General features: G+C 40.5%; 1 protein-coding gene across 5 annotated transcripts in view; it reads left to right on the plus strand.

Moving 5' to 3' along the window:
- Positions 1–18,083, plus strand: part of ATOSA (atos homolog A) — a 54,464-nt gene that overhangs the window by 13,328 nt on the left and 23,053 nt on the right. Inside the window, exons 2-3 of one of the 5 annotated variants that reach the window (XM_054078195.1) lie at positions 7,037–7,149; positions 11,358–11,441. The exons of 3 other annotated variants lie outside the window; for them this stretch is intronic. In XM_054078195.1, the coding sequence (XP_053934170.1) occupies positions 11,366–11,441 (76 nt within the window). In that variant the 5' untranslated portion in view covers positions 7,037–7,149; positions 11,358–11,365. Of the gene's footprint in view, positions 1–7,036; positions 7,150–11,357; positions 11,442–13,250; positions 13,382–18,083 lie in introns of those variants that run through there. One more of the 5 variants, XM_054078198.1, reaches the window with a different exon arrangement.

An 18,083-nucleotide genomic window follows, 5' to 3' on the forward strand; every position in this document is an offset into this window, starting at 1 on the left:
ATGATCCAGTGGGTCCTTTCCAACCTGGTTATTCTATATGATTTAAAGCTAATTAAATAGCATACTAAACTCAACGCTCTGTTGAGGGTTATCTGTGCCTTTATATGCAAACTCATTCTCTGCAAATGCAAATGTTGTTCCAACCAAGTGCATGCATATATTTTCATCCTGGGTCTAGAGTTTATTGGTATTCCTCCAAAAGGTACCGGAGCTGTAGCTTGAGTGAGCCTGCTGACATCAGATATTCACCTCCTGATACAGGAGGAGGAACAATTCCTCTAGTGTGCTCTTGTGGTTTGTGTGGGTATATTTGTTTTGAATCACTGAAGCGCTGCTTTATATAAAGTAGTGAGGAATTTTTGACAGGACAAAGTGAAATTTCATAATCGTATATATTAAATTTTAAATATGTTAATTTAATGTCTGCCATTTTGCTATGTAGAATATTGCTGTATATTAGGGGAGAGAGAGGCAAACTGGATTCTTGGCTGAAATTCCATCAGGCCTTTAAATTTTGACCCTACGTAACATTTTATTCTTTTGAGTGCCAGAAGACCATTAAAGCTTAATAACATGACTTACAATGTGGAAACTTCTAAATAGCTGAATTGTGCTGTGTTGACACAGTTCAATTCTGAAACTATCAAAGATGTTCTTTTGTTTTATGCATTCAAAATTCTGTAGTAGGCTCTGGTGTCCATTTTAAAATGAGCACTCTTTGGCACAGCTTGAGAGTTTTAATGTCCTCGTTTATCCTCCCAAATAAAGTTTTAAAAACAACTTTATGGGCCTGGCCATTCTCCCAGAAAATTTTAAATGAGAAGCATTTATTGTCTCTTTTGTAACTTTTTTACTTTTGCAGGTTACTGTTTAACCACTTAAGGGCAGGCCTTGTAGGTGAAGGTTAATAGCGCTGGAAAAATTACCCGAGGAGCTTCATGCTGCTCCGCCATCATCAATTGCCTCTCCATTCTTTCAGAGCTCCTTGCGTTTCTGAGGAAGTACGGTCTCTGCCTTTGGTCTGCTAGCCTTCCTCCTTTCCCTCCACTCCACCCTCCAAATAATTTGGACTGCAAATAACTGAAATAAACCTGCCGAAGCTGGAGGTAGGCTGGCTAGCTAGGAGGAGGATTTTGGGTGGTCAAACGTGCTCTGACAAAGTTCCACAAGATAAATTACCCACCACTTAGATGACAATGAACAGGTGGTAACATCAAAGTTCTGAGAGATGAAGTAAGAAAGCACAAAGAGAAGATGAATACAGAAAGAAACTCCAGTAGAAGAGGTCAGATGTCATGAAAATAGTTTGCTCTGGGCTTTTTCTTTTGTCTTTGTCTTTATTTCAGATAAAATAATGGTATTCTTAATCCACATTCCTCACCTGGGGACACTTCCTAACAAGTACTGTAATTTTTCCTGTGTGCTTTTTTTAAGTACCCTGGTAGCTAGTTCTTTTCTAGCAGTAGTGCTGCAGAAGCTTCTAACTTGTAGGGGTGATTTCTTACTGACATGATGTTGTAATAAGCTATAAGAGTATTAGCTCCTCCTTAACCTGCTAACTATATATCTCATGTTTAATATGATGTCCATTAAAATAAAAATCTTGAATTCTTGAGTGTTTCTATCTCTTCTCCTTGTGAATATTCTTAAAAGCTTTATTATTAATGATGCATTTGCACAGTTTGGTATGTTTCTCATTTTCTTGGTTTTCTGTTATACTGGGGAAATAAAAATTAGAAGAACCCAGGCAGCTCTGTGGCATTAATAGGTGCCTCACGTGTAGGTAGAAAACGTGCTTAACAGTTCTTTCCCAATGTGACTGTATTTATCTTGGGCTTAGGTGAGTGATCAGTGTTTGCATATCTTCTTGGAGCTGAATCAAGGCTCTGGAGTTGATATGGTTTGATAGCCAGCTGCCCTGGATGTAATTCACCATCTCAAACTGTATTTCTAGAATGTATCACCAAGTCTTCACATGTAAAATTGAGTATCTGTATTACTGACTCTTCTTGAAGATGCTGAAAGAAAAACCTTTTCAGATGCTTCTAAGCTGTTTGTTCATTGGAGCCAGAAGTAACGGAACTGTCTGGGTTCTTATTCACATGGGTCTCTAAACCATTGCATTGTATCAGATCTATCTTACACGTGTGGTTGTATCTCCCAAATCTCTCATCTTAGTAGAAGCTGAGAAAGCATCTTTGCCAGTGCTACCTCTGCACCAGGTCTTGCCATGCTGAGATTACTTGTGCATGTAACAGGTTGCTGGTCTGCTCATCATCCGAATGAAAGACTAGCCTGGAAATACTGTGTGAATTAGTCTTCTGATGGTCTGCAACTCTCCATATTCCCACATCAATACTTCTCAAATGTTTCTTCTACTTTATAAGTTTGGTCATCTGAGCTTTACTGGCAGTAGCTGTGAACAGAGTGTTCCTAGCGTATGTGATGCAGTGTTTAAGGTGTTAAGTGAATGAAGCTAAGAGTTCCTGTTGAAGGCCTCTTACTCCTAGCAGTACTGATTTTATTTTACGTTGTGAAGTAGTTCTAGGAACAATAAAAGAAGCAGTCCTGTTGTTCCCCTTTTGTCATTGTATAGCCTCGCACTTTCTTCTGAGAGCATGATGAGTGAGGAGCAACATGGCCTGCTCTCCCAGGGCTGGATTCAGAAAAGGTCAATGTTTTGCTTTAAGTCGTACAGATTTCAATGAGGATAGTGAGGTCAAGATTATATGAAAGACTTTTAACTCCAAAATTTTAAGCTTGGAAATGTGAGAATAATGTTCTTATTTTCTTAATGTATACAGATAGTAGTAGAATATAGTTCAGATTCTCTTGGAGGATAAAAGGCAGTATTTCCTTGCGAATATCACAGAGTTAAGCCTATGCTGTTCATACTCTGAAATAAAATTACCAAACTGTTTTCTTCTGCGGTATTGAGAAGATGAGATATAGAAGGTCAAGGGATGCTGTGGAACTTGAGAGGATAATGTATGATGGAGTATGATTAAACGGGAGGGATGTATCCTGTCTTGCAGTTCAGCCATTTCATCTACTGTTGGATGAAATTATTTTCAGATTGGTGCCTCTAACAATAAAGGTGCTGCTTCCAGAGGGTGGTATCTGCACCAAAAAGTGTGTCTATTGTTCCTTGATGAGATAGGAGAATATCGACTGAGTTTAATGGGGCTCATCCTACCTGAAAGATTACTGAGCCCTCAGATGGATTTCCACGTTAATTAGGAGCTTTACAAAAGGGCTGAAGGTGGGGAGATAGATTCTGCAAAGTTAAATAGCCAGCACCAGTGCTAACAAGCAGGACTGTTGTTAAATAGTTAATAACAGATGGCTGAACTTCTGATGCAAATGATCAGACACAACAAGAGAAGTTCTCTGCATCCTGACCCAGTGACGCCTTACTGTTCCCATGGCAACTAACACTTTTTCCCCTCTCCAGTTTTAGCAAAGTTTATGAAACTGAAGTTAACTTGTTGGCTTTATGACATCAAAATAAATTTTAAAAGGCAAAGCTGACCAGCTGCAGGAGGAGAAAACGTAAACTTGGAGAATGTGGCTATGAATTTCTAGAGGCCTTGCATCTTTTAGTTCCTATGAGTTCTTCCTAAAAGATGTATTGTATTTTGAAGTATTGTATACCTCAAAATGCCTGGCACTTAAAGCATTAGTTTAAATATGTACATTTATAATCTGAGCAGATCTGTCTGAATCCTTTTCATTTAACTTAACATGAAAATTAACTACTGCAGCTAGAATAGCGTTGCAAGGGGGAAAGGGAGCAGGAGGTTGGGAGCGCTGTGTATTTGACCTGGGCATGGGATAGAGGAGCAAGGAAGAACCTGTAGTTTATCGGATGGAGCTGGCCTTTAATCTGACTTGCAGCCAGGTGTTTGCTCTCTTCGATGGAGTCAGAGAGTGTTGCTGTAGGTCGGTGTAAGTCTGTAGCAGGGGGGCTGTGGAGGGCGTTGAAGCTGTTTGCCACTGGACTGGGTAGGACCTTTGCTGCCCTTTTGATTCAGTTGTTGAAGACTGAGAGATTATTCTGGAGAAATATCGCTACAACACAAAGTTGTGTTCTTTTTGCCAAGGTGCTTGCCTTTGGCTGCTGTGAACTGAGTACCAGAAGGACCCCAAGTACTATCTGTCTCATCTGCTATAGCAAAGTTACTCTACAGTTCCTCTTCCTATTAAATTCAAAACGGAAGGTTCAACATCTCTTTTTTTAGGAGACCCGAAGGAGTATTCACGTAGGGTAAACTTCATGGCAGTGAAACTACTGGAGAGGAGTGCTTCTGAAGCAGGTTTTGATCTGGTCCCCTGGGAACGCTGTGAACCAGACCTGCATATGTTGCCGAGTGCATGCCACTTCTCAAAGAATAAACAACCCATTGTAGCTCTGTTGTATGAGTGCTGTTAAGAACACATAGTTTCTTCAGCTCGTGCTGTTTTTATGGGGTCCGTGTATGCTTGTGGGTCTTACACTGTGACAGGGGTTTCTTTGCAGAAGCCAGTCCTTAATGTAGATAAATACCAAGGCACTGTATTCTCAAACTATATTTCTAGAATGTATCCTGTTGCTGTGTTTGATTGTCTAGATGGATCAAAGAATTCTTCAGCCTCTATGTGTATAACTCTGTCATAATATACTTTTAAAGAGAAGGAAGGCAAATTCCTGGAGTTCCTACCTGAAGAATACAGATTAAGAGACACATTCAGGTGCAATGTTTTACTGAATATTATACAAGCATGGAACAAAAGACTCCTCACTTCAGACCTTATGCAAGTATCAAACACAAAATCGATGACTTTCAACAGAGGGTTTTAAGGAAACAAAGGGATAATACTGATGAGAGCGATAAACTGTGCTCCCAGCATACAGGCTAACAAGCCTTTATCACTGTAACAGAGAAGCTGGAAAGCGGAGTCATTTGGCATCATGTGTGTTCTTCCTGACTATAGGACAACACAGAGGGGGAGGAAGGACAAGTGATTAATTGGAGGCTAATTGGAAGTGAAAGTCCACTGCAATAGGGAGTGGGAGACAACGGGAATAGTAGGGAGTCATGGAAGATCTTGAAAGTTTATTTAAAAAAAAAAAAAAGCTATTTGCTTGCTGTGAAAGATAATGTTCTGACAGGCATAAAAGACAACAGGAAAATACAGTTTCCTGTTAGACACCGATGAGACGTACTTTCCTCAGAAGGCTGGATGCTGGTGAAGCATAATCTTTCTGTGTCTAATTCACGGTTGGTTTTGGTGATGAATTCCATGAGAAATCCTGCAGACTTCCCTGGCACTTCCCTGAGCAGGCAGATAAGGCACTGCCATCTCCTAGGTGAACCCAGGGTAGCATTCACATGGGCTGTGCCCGGCCCACAGGTCCCCACTGGCCGGGCCGGTTTCCAGCTTCATCACAGCTTGGACTGTGAAGAATTTATCTCTGAAGAAAATCTTGGGAGTTCAGACTGTGTTTTTCTATAGCCAAGAGTAAAACCAACTTACACTGAAAGCTAAATGCTTTTTCCTAGGGATCCGACCCAGTAATAAGGATACAGTGAACCCAGTTTGCACACTGTTCTGTGGTTAAAGAGGGCAGGTTGCTTGTTGTCTGGATTCCTGGACCAGATTCTAGTCCTTTCAAGATCAGGCACTAATTCAGATGGTAACAATAAATTGTTCTGTGTTAAAAATCCCTCAGATATGTTTTTTATTAGTTCTTGAAGGTAAGTGATTGCAAAAAAATGGCCATTTACAGTAATAGCCAATATGGTTTTATTTTCCTAAATATACACTTAAAATCTTTCTGACTACACTCTTCTACACTCACTTTATCTTTTAAAAAGAGATCCTCTTCCTCCAACAATATTACGCGATGTTGTCACTTGATAGTGATGAAATTTTTATTTATTGATTTCCAACAGAAAATCTCTGTATAACCTTTCTGGTAGCTGAAAGGGTTGACAAAACAAGTACATCTGTCAGGCACTTGGATTCTGTAATGTTTGTGGGGCTGCTTTCTCTTTTGTCTGATGCTCAGCTTGAGCATTCGCAATAAGTTATTAAATCTATTAAACCTGACAAGTGGGCGAATCCTTAATGTTGCCTGAACTATGCTAGCAGCTGATGTGAGGCAGAGAGCAACTTCTTGGCAGTTCTGAGCTGAAGGCAGCTTGGAGTAATTTTGCCTAAAAGTAAAGTCATTTTGACATCTTCTGATGGAGTTTGATTGGATATTTGTGTTGGATGTTAATACCTTTTCTGCCAGTCCCAAATTAATGTTTTTTTTTTTTCTCTTGCTGTGTATTTTTGGTTAAATATATATTTGCAAGTTATTGAAGGGGGAATAAAGCTGGGTTTTATTTGTTTGTCTTTGCTTTTGTCAGTTGTTTTTGCACAGAATACAAAAGAGCCTGTGGAGGGCCTTGAGCTTTGACTGGATAAAAATTTGTTCTTCACACGCTGTTTGTGTACACGATTTTTAGTGTAGCGTTTTGTTTTTTCTAATAATTTATTGCTTTATCTCTTGACTAACAGGTCACCTGATTTTAGAGTATGCAAACATAGAGGCTGGCTCCTTTACTGTTCTGTAAACTGCTAGCTTATCTTGAGCAGCAGGATGCTGCTGCTGCTGGAGAGATTGTGTTAGAAGTGGTCGTGGAGGGGTGAGCCCTGTCCCTTCGGTTCTCTGGAAAGTATGTTCTAAGAATACTCAGTACAGGGTGTTACAAAACACACGTGCAACCAATAAACTTGGAGCGGAGGCCAGGGATGATGGGTGACTTGAGGTCAGTGCTGTGCAGGGAGACTTTTGCCTGCTGGCCCTCACCATGCCTGCCTTCGCTCTGTGCCAGCAACGGCACAGTCATCCATGAACTCACTTTTTCCCTTGGGAAGGGAGAATTGTTTTGAACAGATATGTTATGATTACACCACTATTTTTCTTGCTGTCATAGTATTATTTTGGCGTTTCGGGTGAGTGTCTTGCATCTAGGATTGTCATAAACTTGTTTTTTTCCACAAGGTGTCCAGTGACTGGATGTTTCTGGTAGCCTTCAAAGCTGCAATGCAAGCCTGGCAGGGTGGCTGAATGAAGGGGAGAGGGAAAGCAGACACTTAAATTTTGTAAGCAAACAAGTAAGTTATTTGAAACTTCAGTGTTCAAGTGGGCCCAGTTTTCAAAAGCCACTTTCCAAGTTGTGTGTATGTGTGGAGAGGAAACCTAACAAGGTTTGAATGCTCTGGTTTCATTAGTCCCATTGGGCTTTTTGCATCTTCAAGAATATCTGCTGTAACACAATAAATGTTGCTCACCTAGATCCTAGTGATTCTTCAAATTGTGTGAAAACAAAGAGGAACAAAACCTCCATCCATCAAGCTATTCAGTATTTGCACAGATCAAATAGATCTCGGCATGTAAAATGACTGTTGTGATGGTTTGAATTGCACTAAAAGTTCATTGCTGTCCAGGCAGTTGCAGATTTTTAATTCCTGACCAATGAGGTCTTTGCAGCCTCCTGGAAAGCTGCACAGACTATCACCTTCTCTAGAATTAAAAATAAAGCAAATTAACTTTCACTTATTAGTATCTCAGGTTAATTGAAATGAGGGTATCAGCTGACCTGGGTAACAGTGCTGGCATTCTCAGAATATTTGAAATCGAGTGTTATGCACCCTTGAGGAGGAGAGGTTGCTTTTTTGGGTGGTTGCAGGGTTTTTCGCTGCACGGGCGAGTTGCTGATCGCACCTCTTTCGCTCTCTTACCGAATTTGTAATGCTAGTTATGAACCCAAAACTTTGTGAAAACGTGACACATCTCGACGATCATCAAAATTCTTGCCCCTGAAGAAATTAGATACTAATCATGCACGTGTGAGGCCTCAGTTAGGTTTTCTTAATAGTATTTAATAGACTACCTTCACCAAAAAGTGGACTAGATCATAGATATTTTTTTCCCAGAACATCTAGACTTCTGCCCACTGTCATCCCACAGCCTTCTCTGGAATATGGTTTAGGGTTTTTTTGTTACCAGAGTAAAAAGAAGAATTTCTTGACCATGAGAGTAGTGAGGCACTGGCCCTCGTTACGCAAGCCAGAGCCACACGATCTGATTGACAGTCTGCCCCACACACCACTTTTGATGAAAGTTTCAAACAGAGTGATTTAGAAATGACAGCCAAGTTGAAGTGTATCATTGCTGAAACACCACAAGTACCACGGGTGCTGATCAGTCCTTTGCAAACATTATCTAGCAAAGCAGTGACCTAGAATATGTTTATAAAATAAAACGCTTCAGCTACCACAGCATAAGGAGAAGCTACAGTCTGTGTGGGAGAGAAAAATCAGAGATTCCCTCGCACCTCTCTGGGCTGAGGGAATATAGATTTCCAGTAGCATAGTTAAAAGTTAAAAAATGGGCAAATCAGAGGTGAAGAAAACAAGGGGAAAACACGCTAAGTCCCATACAAGGACAGGCTGAGAGAGTTGGGGTTGTTTGGCGTGGAGAAGGCTCTGAGGAGACCTTACAATACCTGAAGGGGCTACAAGAAAGCTGGGGAGCGGCTGTTTACAAAGGCTTGTGGGGATGGGGCGAGGGGTAATGGCTACAAACTGGAGAGGGGCAGATTTAGGCTAGACATAAGGAGGAATTTCTTCACCGAGAGGATGATGAGGCTCTGGAACAGGTTGTCCAGGATGGGCCTTGGGCAGCCTGATCCAGTGGGGTGTCCCTGCCCATGGCAGGGAGTTTGGAACTGGATGATTTTTAAGGTCCCTTCCAACCCAAACTATTCTATGATTCTGTGATTCTAAAACTGAAAAACCGCAATATCTATTAAAAATAGGTACTGATAGCTATCTTTGAGAAGATCTTCAACATACAAGAGGTTCTTCAGTAGTCTTTTTACAGTTGTACCTTTTTTCTATGTACAGAAACAGTTGTATCTTTTTTCTATGTACAGAAAGATAGTTGAAGAGATTAAAACCAGGGAGGAATTATTGGGGATGCATGATTTGTGCAAGTTTAATTTAGCTTGTTAAAGTCAGTAGTTCCTGACTTCGCAGTCTGAACATCATGGCTATCAAAAGCCATTGACTGGGCGTGTTGGCATCTGACCGTAGCGTGAAGATGAGAGTGTTTGGCTGTTGGTGTTAAAAGTTTTCAGACTATTGTGTTATAGGCTGAGTGCTTAGTGAATGCTTTCCCTAATGTCTGATCCTGTAAGTCAGCATGGTACTTTTTTTCGGGGGGTTGTCCAGATTCCAACAGCTGTGGCAACCCTGCTGATTCCACTCAAAAATTTGAGTCAGTGCTTTCACATTGCGCTCTTCAGATTTGCTGTAGTTTATTTTCAAGAGGTCTGACAACAGTCTGAAGCAAATCATAGAATCACCAGGTTGGAAAGGACCCACTGGATCATCGAGTCCAACCATTCCTAACACTCCCTAAACCATACCCCTCAGCACCTCATCCATCCGTCCCTTAAACACCTCCCTGGGCAGCCTCTGCCAGTGCCCAATGACTCTTTCCATGAAGAATTCTTTCCTGATGTCCAGCCTGAACCTCCCCTGGTAGAGCTTGAGGCCATTCCCCCTTGTCCTGTCCCCTGTCCCTTGGGAGCAGAGCCCAGCTCCCTCCTCTCCACAACCTCCTTTCAGGCAGTTGTAGAGAGCAATAAGGTCTCCCCTCAGCCTCCTCTTCTCCAGGCTAAACAACCCCAGCTCTCTCAGCCGCTCCTCGTCAGACTTGTTCTCCAGCCCCTCACCAGCTTCGTTGCTTTTCTCTGGACACGCTCCAGAGCCTCAACATCCTTGTGAGGAGCCCAGAACTGAACACAGGATTCGAGGTGTGGTCTCACCAGTGCCGAGTACAGAGGGAGAATAACCTCCCTGTCACATGATGGAACTGTTCTTTTTCTTGCAATGATCTCGAGGAAGAGCAGCAGTTTGTGCCTGGTGATTGTAAACCGAAGTAGAACCCGTGCTCGCACAGAGCATAGCTGCCCTTCCCCAGCAGGAGTTCGGTGTGCTCCCGTTGTGGTTTTGTTCAGGTCTTTAGTAACTCTTCTAAATCATTCACTCAAAATCTTTTTTAGACCTGAAGGCTACTTTACATTCCCCCTTATAAAAGAAGTATATTTTATCAATATTAACAAGAAAATAAGCACAAGAACACTTGAAAGGATATTGTCAAAGTTTCTAAGCACAATGCATATTGAAGGTCATGAGATAAAGCATGAAATGCCCCAAAGAGATCAATTTTTAGTGTTAGTGGTAACATTTTTGAGAAGAGTGGGTTTTGGCATCACTGTGAATGCTGTTCCCAAAGGTACTTGCATATATTGTGAAGATGCTAAGCTAGAGAGGAATAAACTGAGTAAGACTTCAGCAAAAATCTACTCAACGCAAGATGCAAACACATCCTGTTTGCAGAAGAGGGCTGCGCTCTCTGGCAGCTCTCGTGAGCATTGAAATACCTACTGTAGGCTTTTTAAACAGTCCCATGTTGTTTTCCAGTAACATCCGAGAGTGATTTGTTATCACAAATTACTGCTTTCCATCTTTAAACTGATGTCTGTAAAATATTGCAGAAGTCTGCAAATAGTTGAATCTTTGTCAAGCTGGTTTGTTAAACAAATTTAAGAGGAAACGTATGTCTGTCGTCCTTCATTGTATTGTGTTTAAGGCCTCAAATAAAAGATCTAGCGCGCATTTTTATTTATGTACTATAAAATGCTATCCCAGCTGGAATTTAATGCACAGCTGCTGTCAACCTGCTTAATGGGAGGACTGTCTTGGCTTCCAAATGGAGTTAGACCTCCCGGCACCCAAATGCTCTAATTGTCATATGGATGATATGCCTTGAGAAGAGAAGAGGCTTAGCCATAAACATGTGCTTTTTCATTGGTAATTTATGTTGGACTTCCTTTGAAAAGAAAGAATGAGCTGTGGAGCCACTGCAGTATGTTTACAGCTAACATAAAGTTGAGTAAGCCTTCAGTCTGTATGTCTTCAGCCATGTAGTTGCTGCAAAGCTGGTTCTTGAATTAGTGAGTAACAATAGAGAAGATGGTCATAAGCCATCATTTTCCTCATCTCCAAGCAATTCCCTTGGCTGGGGAAGTCTTGATGAAAGGTGAAACAGTCGCCATCATCAACATAAGTGAAAGAAGAAATTAAAGAAATTATTATTAAAAATAATATTATTGAATATATAGCTAGAAATTTCATCTTGGAAAAATCTGTCTATTCATATAAAAGTGCTTAGTTGCTTTTCCAGAAAAAAAACTTGGGAAGAAAGTTTCACATACTCTGTAAGCTTAAGCGTGCTCTGTTTTCTGTTCTAGGGTGACACATGGCTCCTTCAGCTCCCCAAACCAAGCATGTTGGATGCGGTTTCACTTTATGGTGGCACAAGTTGTGGAGCCTAGGTCTGATCTCTACATTGCTCTTGCTTCCTCCTGTGAACAACAGTGGGATTTAAAACAGGAGCATTCCAGTAATTTGTTTTCAATATAATTCTGCAAAATTTATACCAGCATATTTAGGAGGGTGGTAAATCACAGCATTGATGGTGATTGAAGGCTAAATATAAACCCTTTATCCCTTCCAATTACACCCTTTTATTCTATACTTAGTGCCACATACTTAAACTAAAACAGATGTTTTCTTCTAATTGTTTTCTTTTATAAACTAACAAAAGTACCTGAAAAAAAGTACTTCTGCGTTGCAGAATTAGAAATCTACTGCTTTGTCAGCTTTTAAAGGCTCTTTTTTTTCGTTCAGATAGCTATATCGAGTCGTACAGTTTGTTCTAACATAATCTAATTTGGGTAGAACATCAGCTAATCGAGGAAAAAATGTAAAAAGCTAGAGAAGAGTGAGTGGAAAACTTAGAAATCACTCAGTCTGCTCCAGGTAGGTGTGTTTGTTTCGCTATAATATAACTTCAGGGTTTTTCTTGTAGTCACATTTGACAAAATCGCCATCTAGGAAACAGTAATATTAAGCAAAACACAAACTGATATGTGCTTCTGCAAGGCCATTAGCTGAGACAAATCCTCATTGCTTTCCGTACCTGTCCGGTTAAAGCGTGTCGGTACAAGTAGCATCTCTTGTAACCCCTTCTGTAGACTAGTAAATTTTTAGGGATCAGCAAAACTCACATATTCCATTCCTCCAGCTGTCTTGTATTTAAGATGCTAAAAATCGCAGCACTGAAAATCTTACAGCTCTACAATGACGTTTCAGCACTTATTTATGCATGTCAGGTTGTAGTGGGAAAAATGTATTTTTAAGTATCTGAGTTCTCATGCAACTCTTTGTGATATAAGGTTTGAAATGAACCTCAGACTTCACATTTTCAGGTATTGCTTTCCTTTTACTAAATACAGATAATGAAATCATAATGATTAACCTACTTCACAATTTGTGATTTTCTTGTGGATTGAGAAACAATTCAGCTTACATAATTTATTCTGAAGTATTTTTCTTGTCCAGTTAAGAGAAAAAACAGTTTGCCTGATCAAAATGCAAATGTTGAATGTAGAAATTGATTTAAAGCCAAAAAAATTAAAAGAAGCCAGTTAAATTGTTGTTGCTTAGGTAAAAATAGAAAGCTACAGTTGGAAGAGGAGAAGTGACTCAGTAAGCAGTATGGTGATGGCAAAATAGGATGTAAGCCAAAATGCAGGAAGCAAGATGGGAACACCCAGATCAGTTTAACAGTCTGCATTTTACACTCTCAAAGAGCGGTAGTTTCCAAGATTAGTGTAGGAGATTTAAGCTTTAAATGTACTTAGCTGGATTTTATTTCTGTACTCATTAAGCTGTTTGAAACTAAATAAGTTTTAGTAAAATGTGAATTGTACAGGGTATTTTTCCCCAGCCCGATTCTATCACCAGTGCCTTTTCGGTAGCTTTATTTCCAGTAAAGCTGCCTCGAGCTTAGCCCTGGATGCTGTGGGAGCCACCCAGCACATAGCAAAGGAGTTACTGCTGGGCTGCAGTCTGGAGTGGAGTTGATGGCACTGATTGGTACTGATGGATTGTCATTGCTCTGGAGTAACTTCATCAGCTGCCATATAGCTGTGTCTTGAAATCCCCCCTTACTTATAAGAAGGTGTGTTTTGTTTTGTTTTTCTGAATATAAGCTGGAATAACAACACAAAAGCAGCTGAATTTTTCCTGTTCTCCACACCAAACTAAGTAGCAATATTTTATAGTTTATACTCTTATTTTCTTTGAATAGCAGGTATGCACCAATCCTAATGTGAAATTCCTGTGCTGCCATTTCCTGCCTACAGCTGAACTGCTTTGGTAGTCAGGTGGTACCCTGGCAAAAGCAAGGAGACAGCAAGAGTCAGATGAGGTACTGTGCTGCTCTCATCTTTTCATAATGGCTGTCCCCAAGGCTCAAAAATCTTCAATCTAAGACAGGAGTCAACGTGGCGAAAAAAATATCCGTATAGGAGTATTCCTAATATAAGGTAGCCAGTTCATTGCATTTGCTTGAATTTAAGCAAACTTGACTAATAGCTTGTTTCTTGAGGCAAGTTAATGACTCATATCTTTAACTCTTGACAGTTTAAACTTTTAATTTGCAAGGGTTTTGAAGCGTGTGACTTTAGATATAATTACAGGTTTGTAATGACTGCTCAGTCAGAGAATTGTGAATTTGGGGGGTACAAGGGCAACTTTCTTTTGAAGTGAAGCACAATGTGGAATTAGTTAACTGAAGCATCCGTAGGTGTTTCTAATTCCAGAAGAGGAGAAGCTGTTAGTCAAACGTTTACATTGTGTTTCATTTCCTTTACAGTAGTTTCTTGAATCCCTGCCTTACTCTTAAAATATGGAAATACCTTTAACCTAGTTCTTGGAATAGCGAGATAATAAAACTTATTCAGAGTGGACTGTTTTAGGGGAAAGGCCGGAGAGCTTTGGCTGTAATTTTTTCAAATGCAGAGCAATGCCATTGCTAGGAGGCAATGGATTCTGAACATGGACAGCTGCTTTTTCTCCACCGTACCTGACTCTGCTGCCACAGGACTCCTAGATTGAAGCATGTTCTCATGGACTGCCTGTACTAAAAAATACAAAAAATAAGATCCAAGTACTTAAACAATAGCTTTACTCTCTCAAAAAGGTTGTAGCACATGAAGGAAGTAGAGACCAGAGGTTGGCAACCATGTCATGGTGCCCACTGGACAGCTGGGGTAGGGCAGGAGCAGGGTTTGTGTCAGCTGGGAATCCGAACAGCCTACACCATGAACTCTGTATTCTGGTTGGTGTTTTGATTACTGGGTTAAAACTTTGTGAGAAGTGATGTAGAAGTCTGATTACTTCAAATCGGTGGCCTTCAAAATCCAGTATGGATGCCTAAAGATTTTCTTGGGAAGGTCTGGACTGTCGTAGAGTATATTTAAAGGCAATTATTAGTTATTTCCTGGACTCTAAGAAAGTAGCCCTCCAAATCAGTGGAGGTCAGGGCTAATGGATACTTCAAGTGGAACAAATTTGTTTTTCTTTGAAGAAAGGCACTTTGCGAAAATCAGCTCTTCTCTGCAGAAGCGGAAGACGACCTTGGTAAGTATTTGTGATATCCAGTGCGTTATGCTAGGACAATAAAATAAGCGTGGCCTAAGAGAGATTACGGTTGTAGGACTGCCTGGCAGTGATAGGAGGAGGGCGCAGGGGCTCTGCAGGGGCCGTTCTCTGCCTTGCTGTCCCTGGGCAGGACAGCACAGTGGCTTGCAGATGTGTCTTCTGGTGGCCTCTGGAGCAAAACGAGTTACATGATACCGAATGTCTTTGTTTCGTGTCGAAGCCTAGAAAACAGATTAAACGCTCTTCTAATACACCTTTCAGGAAAACATTTTCTGTAATTACTACAGAAAATGTTATGATAGGAAAGGGAAGGGAGTTGGTCCACACAAGCATGACCTCGTTGGGAAAAGAGTCAGCTGGGCACAACCGGATTAACAGAAGTTTGCGGAGAGTCCTTGGGTTACAGTTAAGTGGCTTTCTGACCCACTAGTACCACATACCTAACTTCCATAGATGTTTCAGGATGTAAGCCAATTTAACTTTTTGGGGAGTTTTGAGTTCTTATGCTTTATTCCAGTGCTTGTGTGTAGTGGACAGAGGAGGACAAGGTTTTGAAGACACTTTTTCATGACATCTGATTAAATGAGCTTTTCTGTTTGTCTAAAATATGTAGAAAATCAGTCTTTGAGATTGGTATATGCAGGGGACAAAGACAAAATGATGGGCCTCCAGGTTTCAGTTCTCCAGTATTGTCTGTTTTGGTTTATGTGTAGTTGCTTCCATCTAAATTTATATTTTTCTCTTTTTTCCCTCACGGGGTGGTCTGCTCTCTGCTATGTCTTGTGACCGCCTGGTCAATAAACTTTAGTTTCAATGCATTAGTTGAAGTGTCTTGTTACTTTAATTCCTATGTACTTGTGTCAACTGACTGGATTTTTTTCTAAGGGGAATAAAACCCAGACACAGCTGGGATGCATATTTTATGCTGTATCCTTCCATTTTCCATTGCTAGAGATGAAGCAGAATAATAATCTCATTTGTGTAGTCAGATTATAGGATTGAGGTTATTTTACGCACAGTATATGTTGTGTGCCTCAAACAGGGCTGATTCATACACAAAACCAAACAGCTACAGCACACACAGTACGACTTTCTTTAACTAAACACTGAGTTTGCTGTTTCTATAAACGTCTTTCCACCCTTGTCCTCAATTACATCAACTTGCATCATCCGTGTCTGTTGTATAGGAACAGTTACCAGGCTTCTCAATATTTATAGGGTTTTTTTCCTTTATGAAAACTCTAGAAGTTGCTAAATGGTATAGAAATCTAGTGGGCTAAAAAAAGTCAGTATGCCACATGAACTTTGTAGGAAAACTTATTTCTCAATATCTGTTGCAATTTATGCTTTAATATTTTTTTTTTTAAGTCCAGATCCAATACCTGGTTTGTTACATTGCTGACATAATTTTAAAGTGTTGGCCCTGTCTTTATAATGTTGTTAGAAAACAGTAGCATTTCCTAGTTCAGTACTTGCTGTTTATCATCCTTCAAGGAGATGCAGTTTTTATTTTGAAACATTGTTTTTTTGTAATTGCAGCCAATACAAATATGTCTTTATAGCCTTTTGGCTATAGCCTCTTCCAAGAGAAACTGGTTACTTCTAAAATAATAGGTCTAATACAGGAACAGAGAGAGTGTTTGCAAATTGAACTTTAGGTTTTATCTGTTTACATGAAGTAGTATTGTGTATCTATTCTGAATCTTGAGAAATGATTATTTGAGATTTATTTACCTTGCTTTATTCGCTAGGTCTTGCTTGTTTGCTGGATTCCTTGGATTTTGCATTTGGACATTCTTAAACTGTCAATGCATTGTTATGTTGTTTTGTGATATATTTCCATGAAGATTAAGTACACGATATAGGCTTCGATATCAGATTTTTTTGATGCAAGAAGAGGATGGGCCTTTTACCTGAGTCTAACCAGCTCAGCAGAAGCACTCAGGCTGTAGGATTTATCTATTAATTTGTGTCAAGTCCAGAAGCTTTTGATCAAATATGGATTCTTTCAAAAAAAGAGAGCCAAATAATAGAAGTTTTACTGCTTCCCATACCATGATAAGCTGCTAATGTTAATTAAAGGGCATGTCTATTTTACTGTCATTTAAAACTTGTCATTTAAAATTCTCCACTGTAAATTTTCAGATCTGACATCTTACTGTGCACATTTCTGTTACAGTAAGAAGATGTTTGAGATAGGATGTGTCTGCATAAGCACATGCAGATATTGATCAAACTCTTTAATTTTTTCTTCCAAACCCTAGATGTTTTTACATATTTTAACCAAGCAGAATTCCTCTTACACAGTGTCTTAAGGATGAATTCTCTTTCAATTTAGTCTGTTAAGCACAAAGCAGTTCTTGTTTAAACGAGTATCACTCCTGCTGAATATTTTCTAGATTTTTAGTGGAAAAAATACTCCAATAGTGATTCTTCTGCTGTGGCTTTCTTAGCATTACCGTGGCCTCTGGACATACGAAGATGAGCAAGATGCTTGTGTGAGCAGCAAGATAATGCTGCAATTATTTTGTTTTTGTCAGCTGTAATAGCCAAATCCTTTTCAGAGTCTTTCCAAATGGTATTTCCCTATCCCTAGCTATGCCTTGCCTATTGTTAACCAGACTTTCAGCTGAAAAAAAAAAAAATAAAATTGCAGGTGCCTAATTTTGCAGCTGATTCATAATATTACCTAAGTGTCTTGTCCTCTCTGTTATTTACCATTCCTTTAATGTTTCAGGCACTCTTTATTAGTCATTTTCTGCCATCCGTCAGATGAATGATCATTTTAACTCGTGCCGGATGATTTCATGTATCGTTCATGTGCCATATGGGGTCCTCCAGGGCGGTTCATCTGTCCTCTAGCTTTTCTTCTGCCTGAGGGCAGGCAGTGGCCAAATGAATTGTCCTGGCAGCACCCTGTTCTTCCAGTGCCCGCCGTCCCTTCCTGGTCGGGGTGCGCCCCGGGCGCCAGGGCAGGCAGCTGGCACCAGTGGCTGTTTCAGAAGAGCCCCTTCCCCTCGCAGCCCTGGAGAATGGAGCCGCAGGACTCGTGCTGGTTGTGGCAGTCCAGTGCCTGTCACCTTCTGATAGATGTGGCACGTACAGCCCGGGTCAGGAGTGTTGGACTAGATGAGGGTGCGCGGCAGGAAGAGGGTCCTGGCTGTAGCCCATCCCTGCCACCCAAAGAAAATGCATTCCATTAAAAGGGGAGGAAGAGAGTCAGTAAAGATGAGGATTCCTGTGCAATGAACAGTTTCCTGGCAGTGGGCTGACTTCTCTTATTTACCGTATGAAGATCACTCAAAATAGGCTGTAAGCCCTGGGGTCTGTGGAGTACAAGCCCGGGCCTGGCAAATGTGTGCATGCAAAAGCTAGTTCTGTACTCTTTGCAATTTGCATATGCAGGTAATTGCACATTTAATTGGAGCTTTTGTTTCATGCTTCCCTGCTTGCATAGATCTCTCAAG

This window comes from Cuculus canorus, chromosome 12 (assembly GCF_017976375.1).
Source record: "Cuculus canorus isolate bCucCan1 chromosome 12, bCucCan1.pri, whole genome shotgun sequence".
Taxonomy (NCBI): Eukaryota; Metazoa; Chordata; class Aves; order Cuculiformes; family Cuculidae; genus Cuculus; species Cuculus canorus.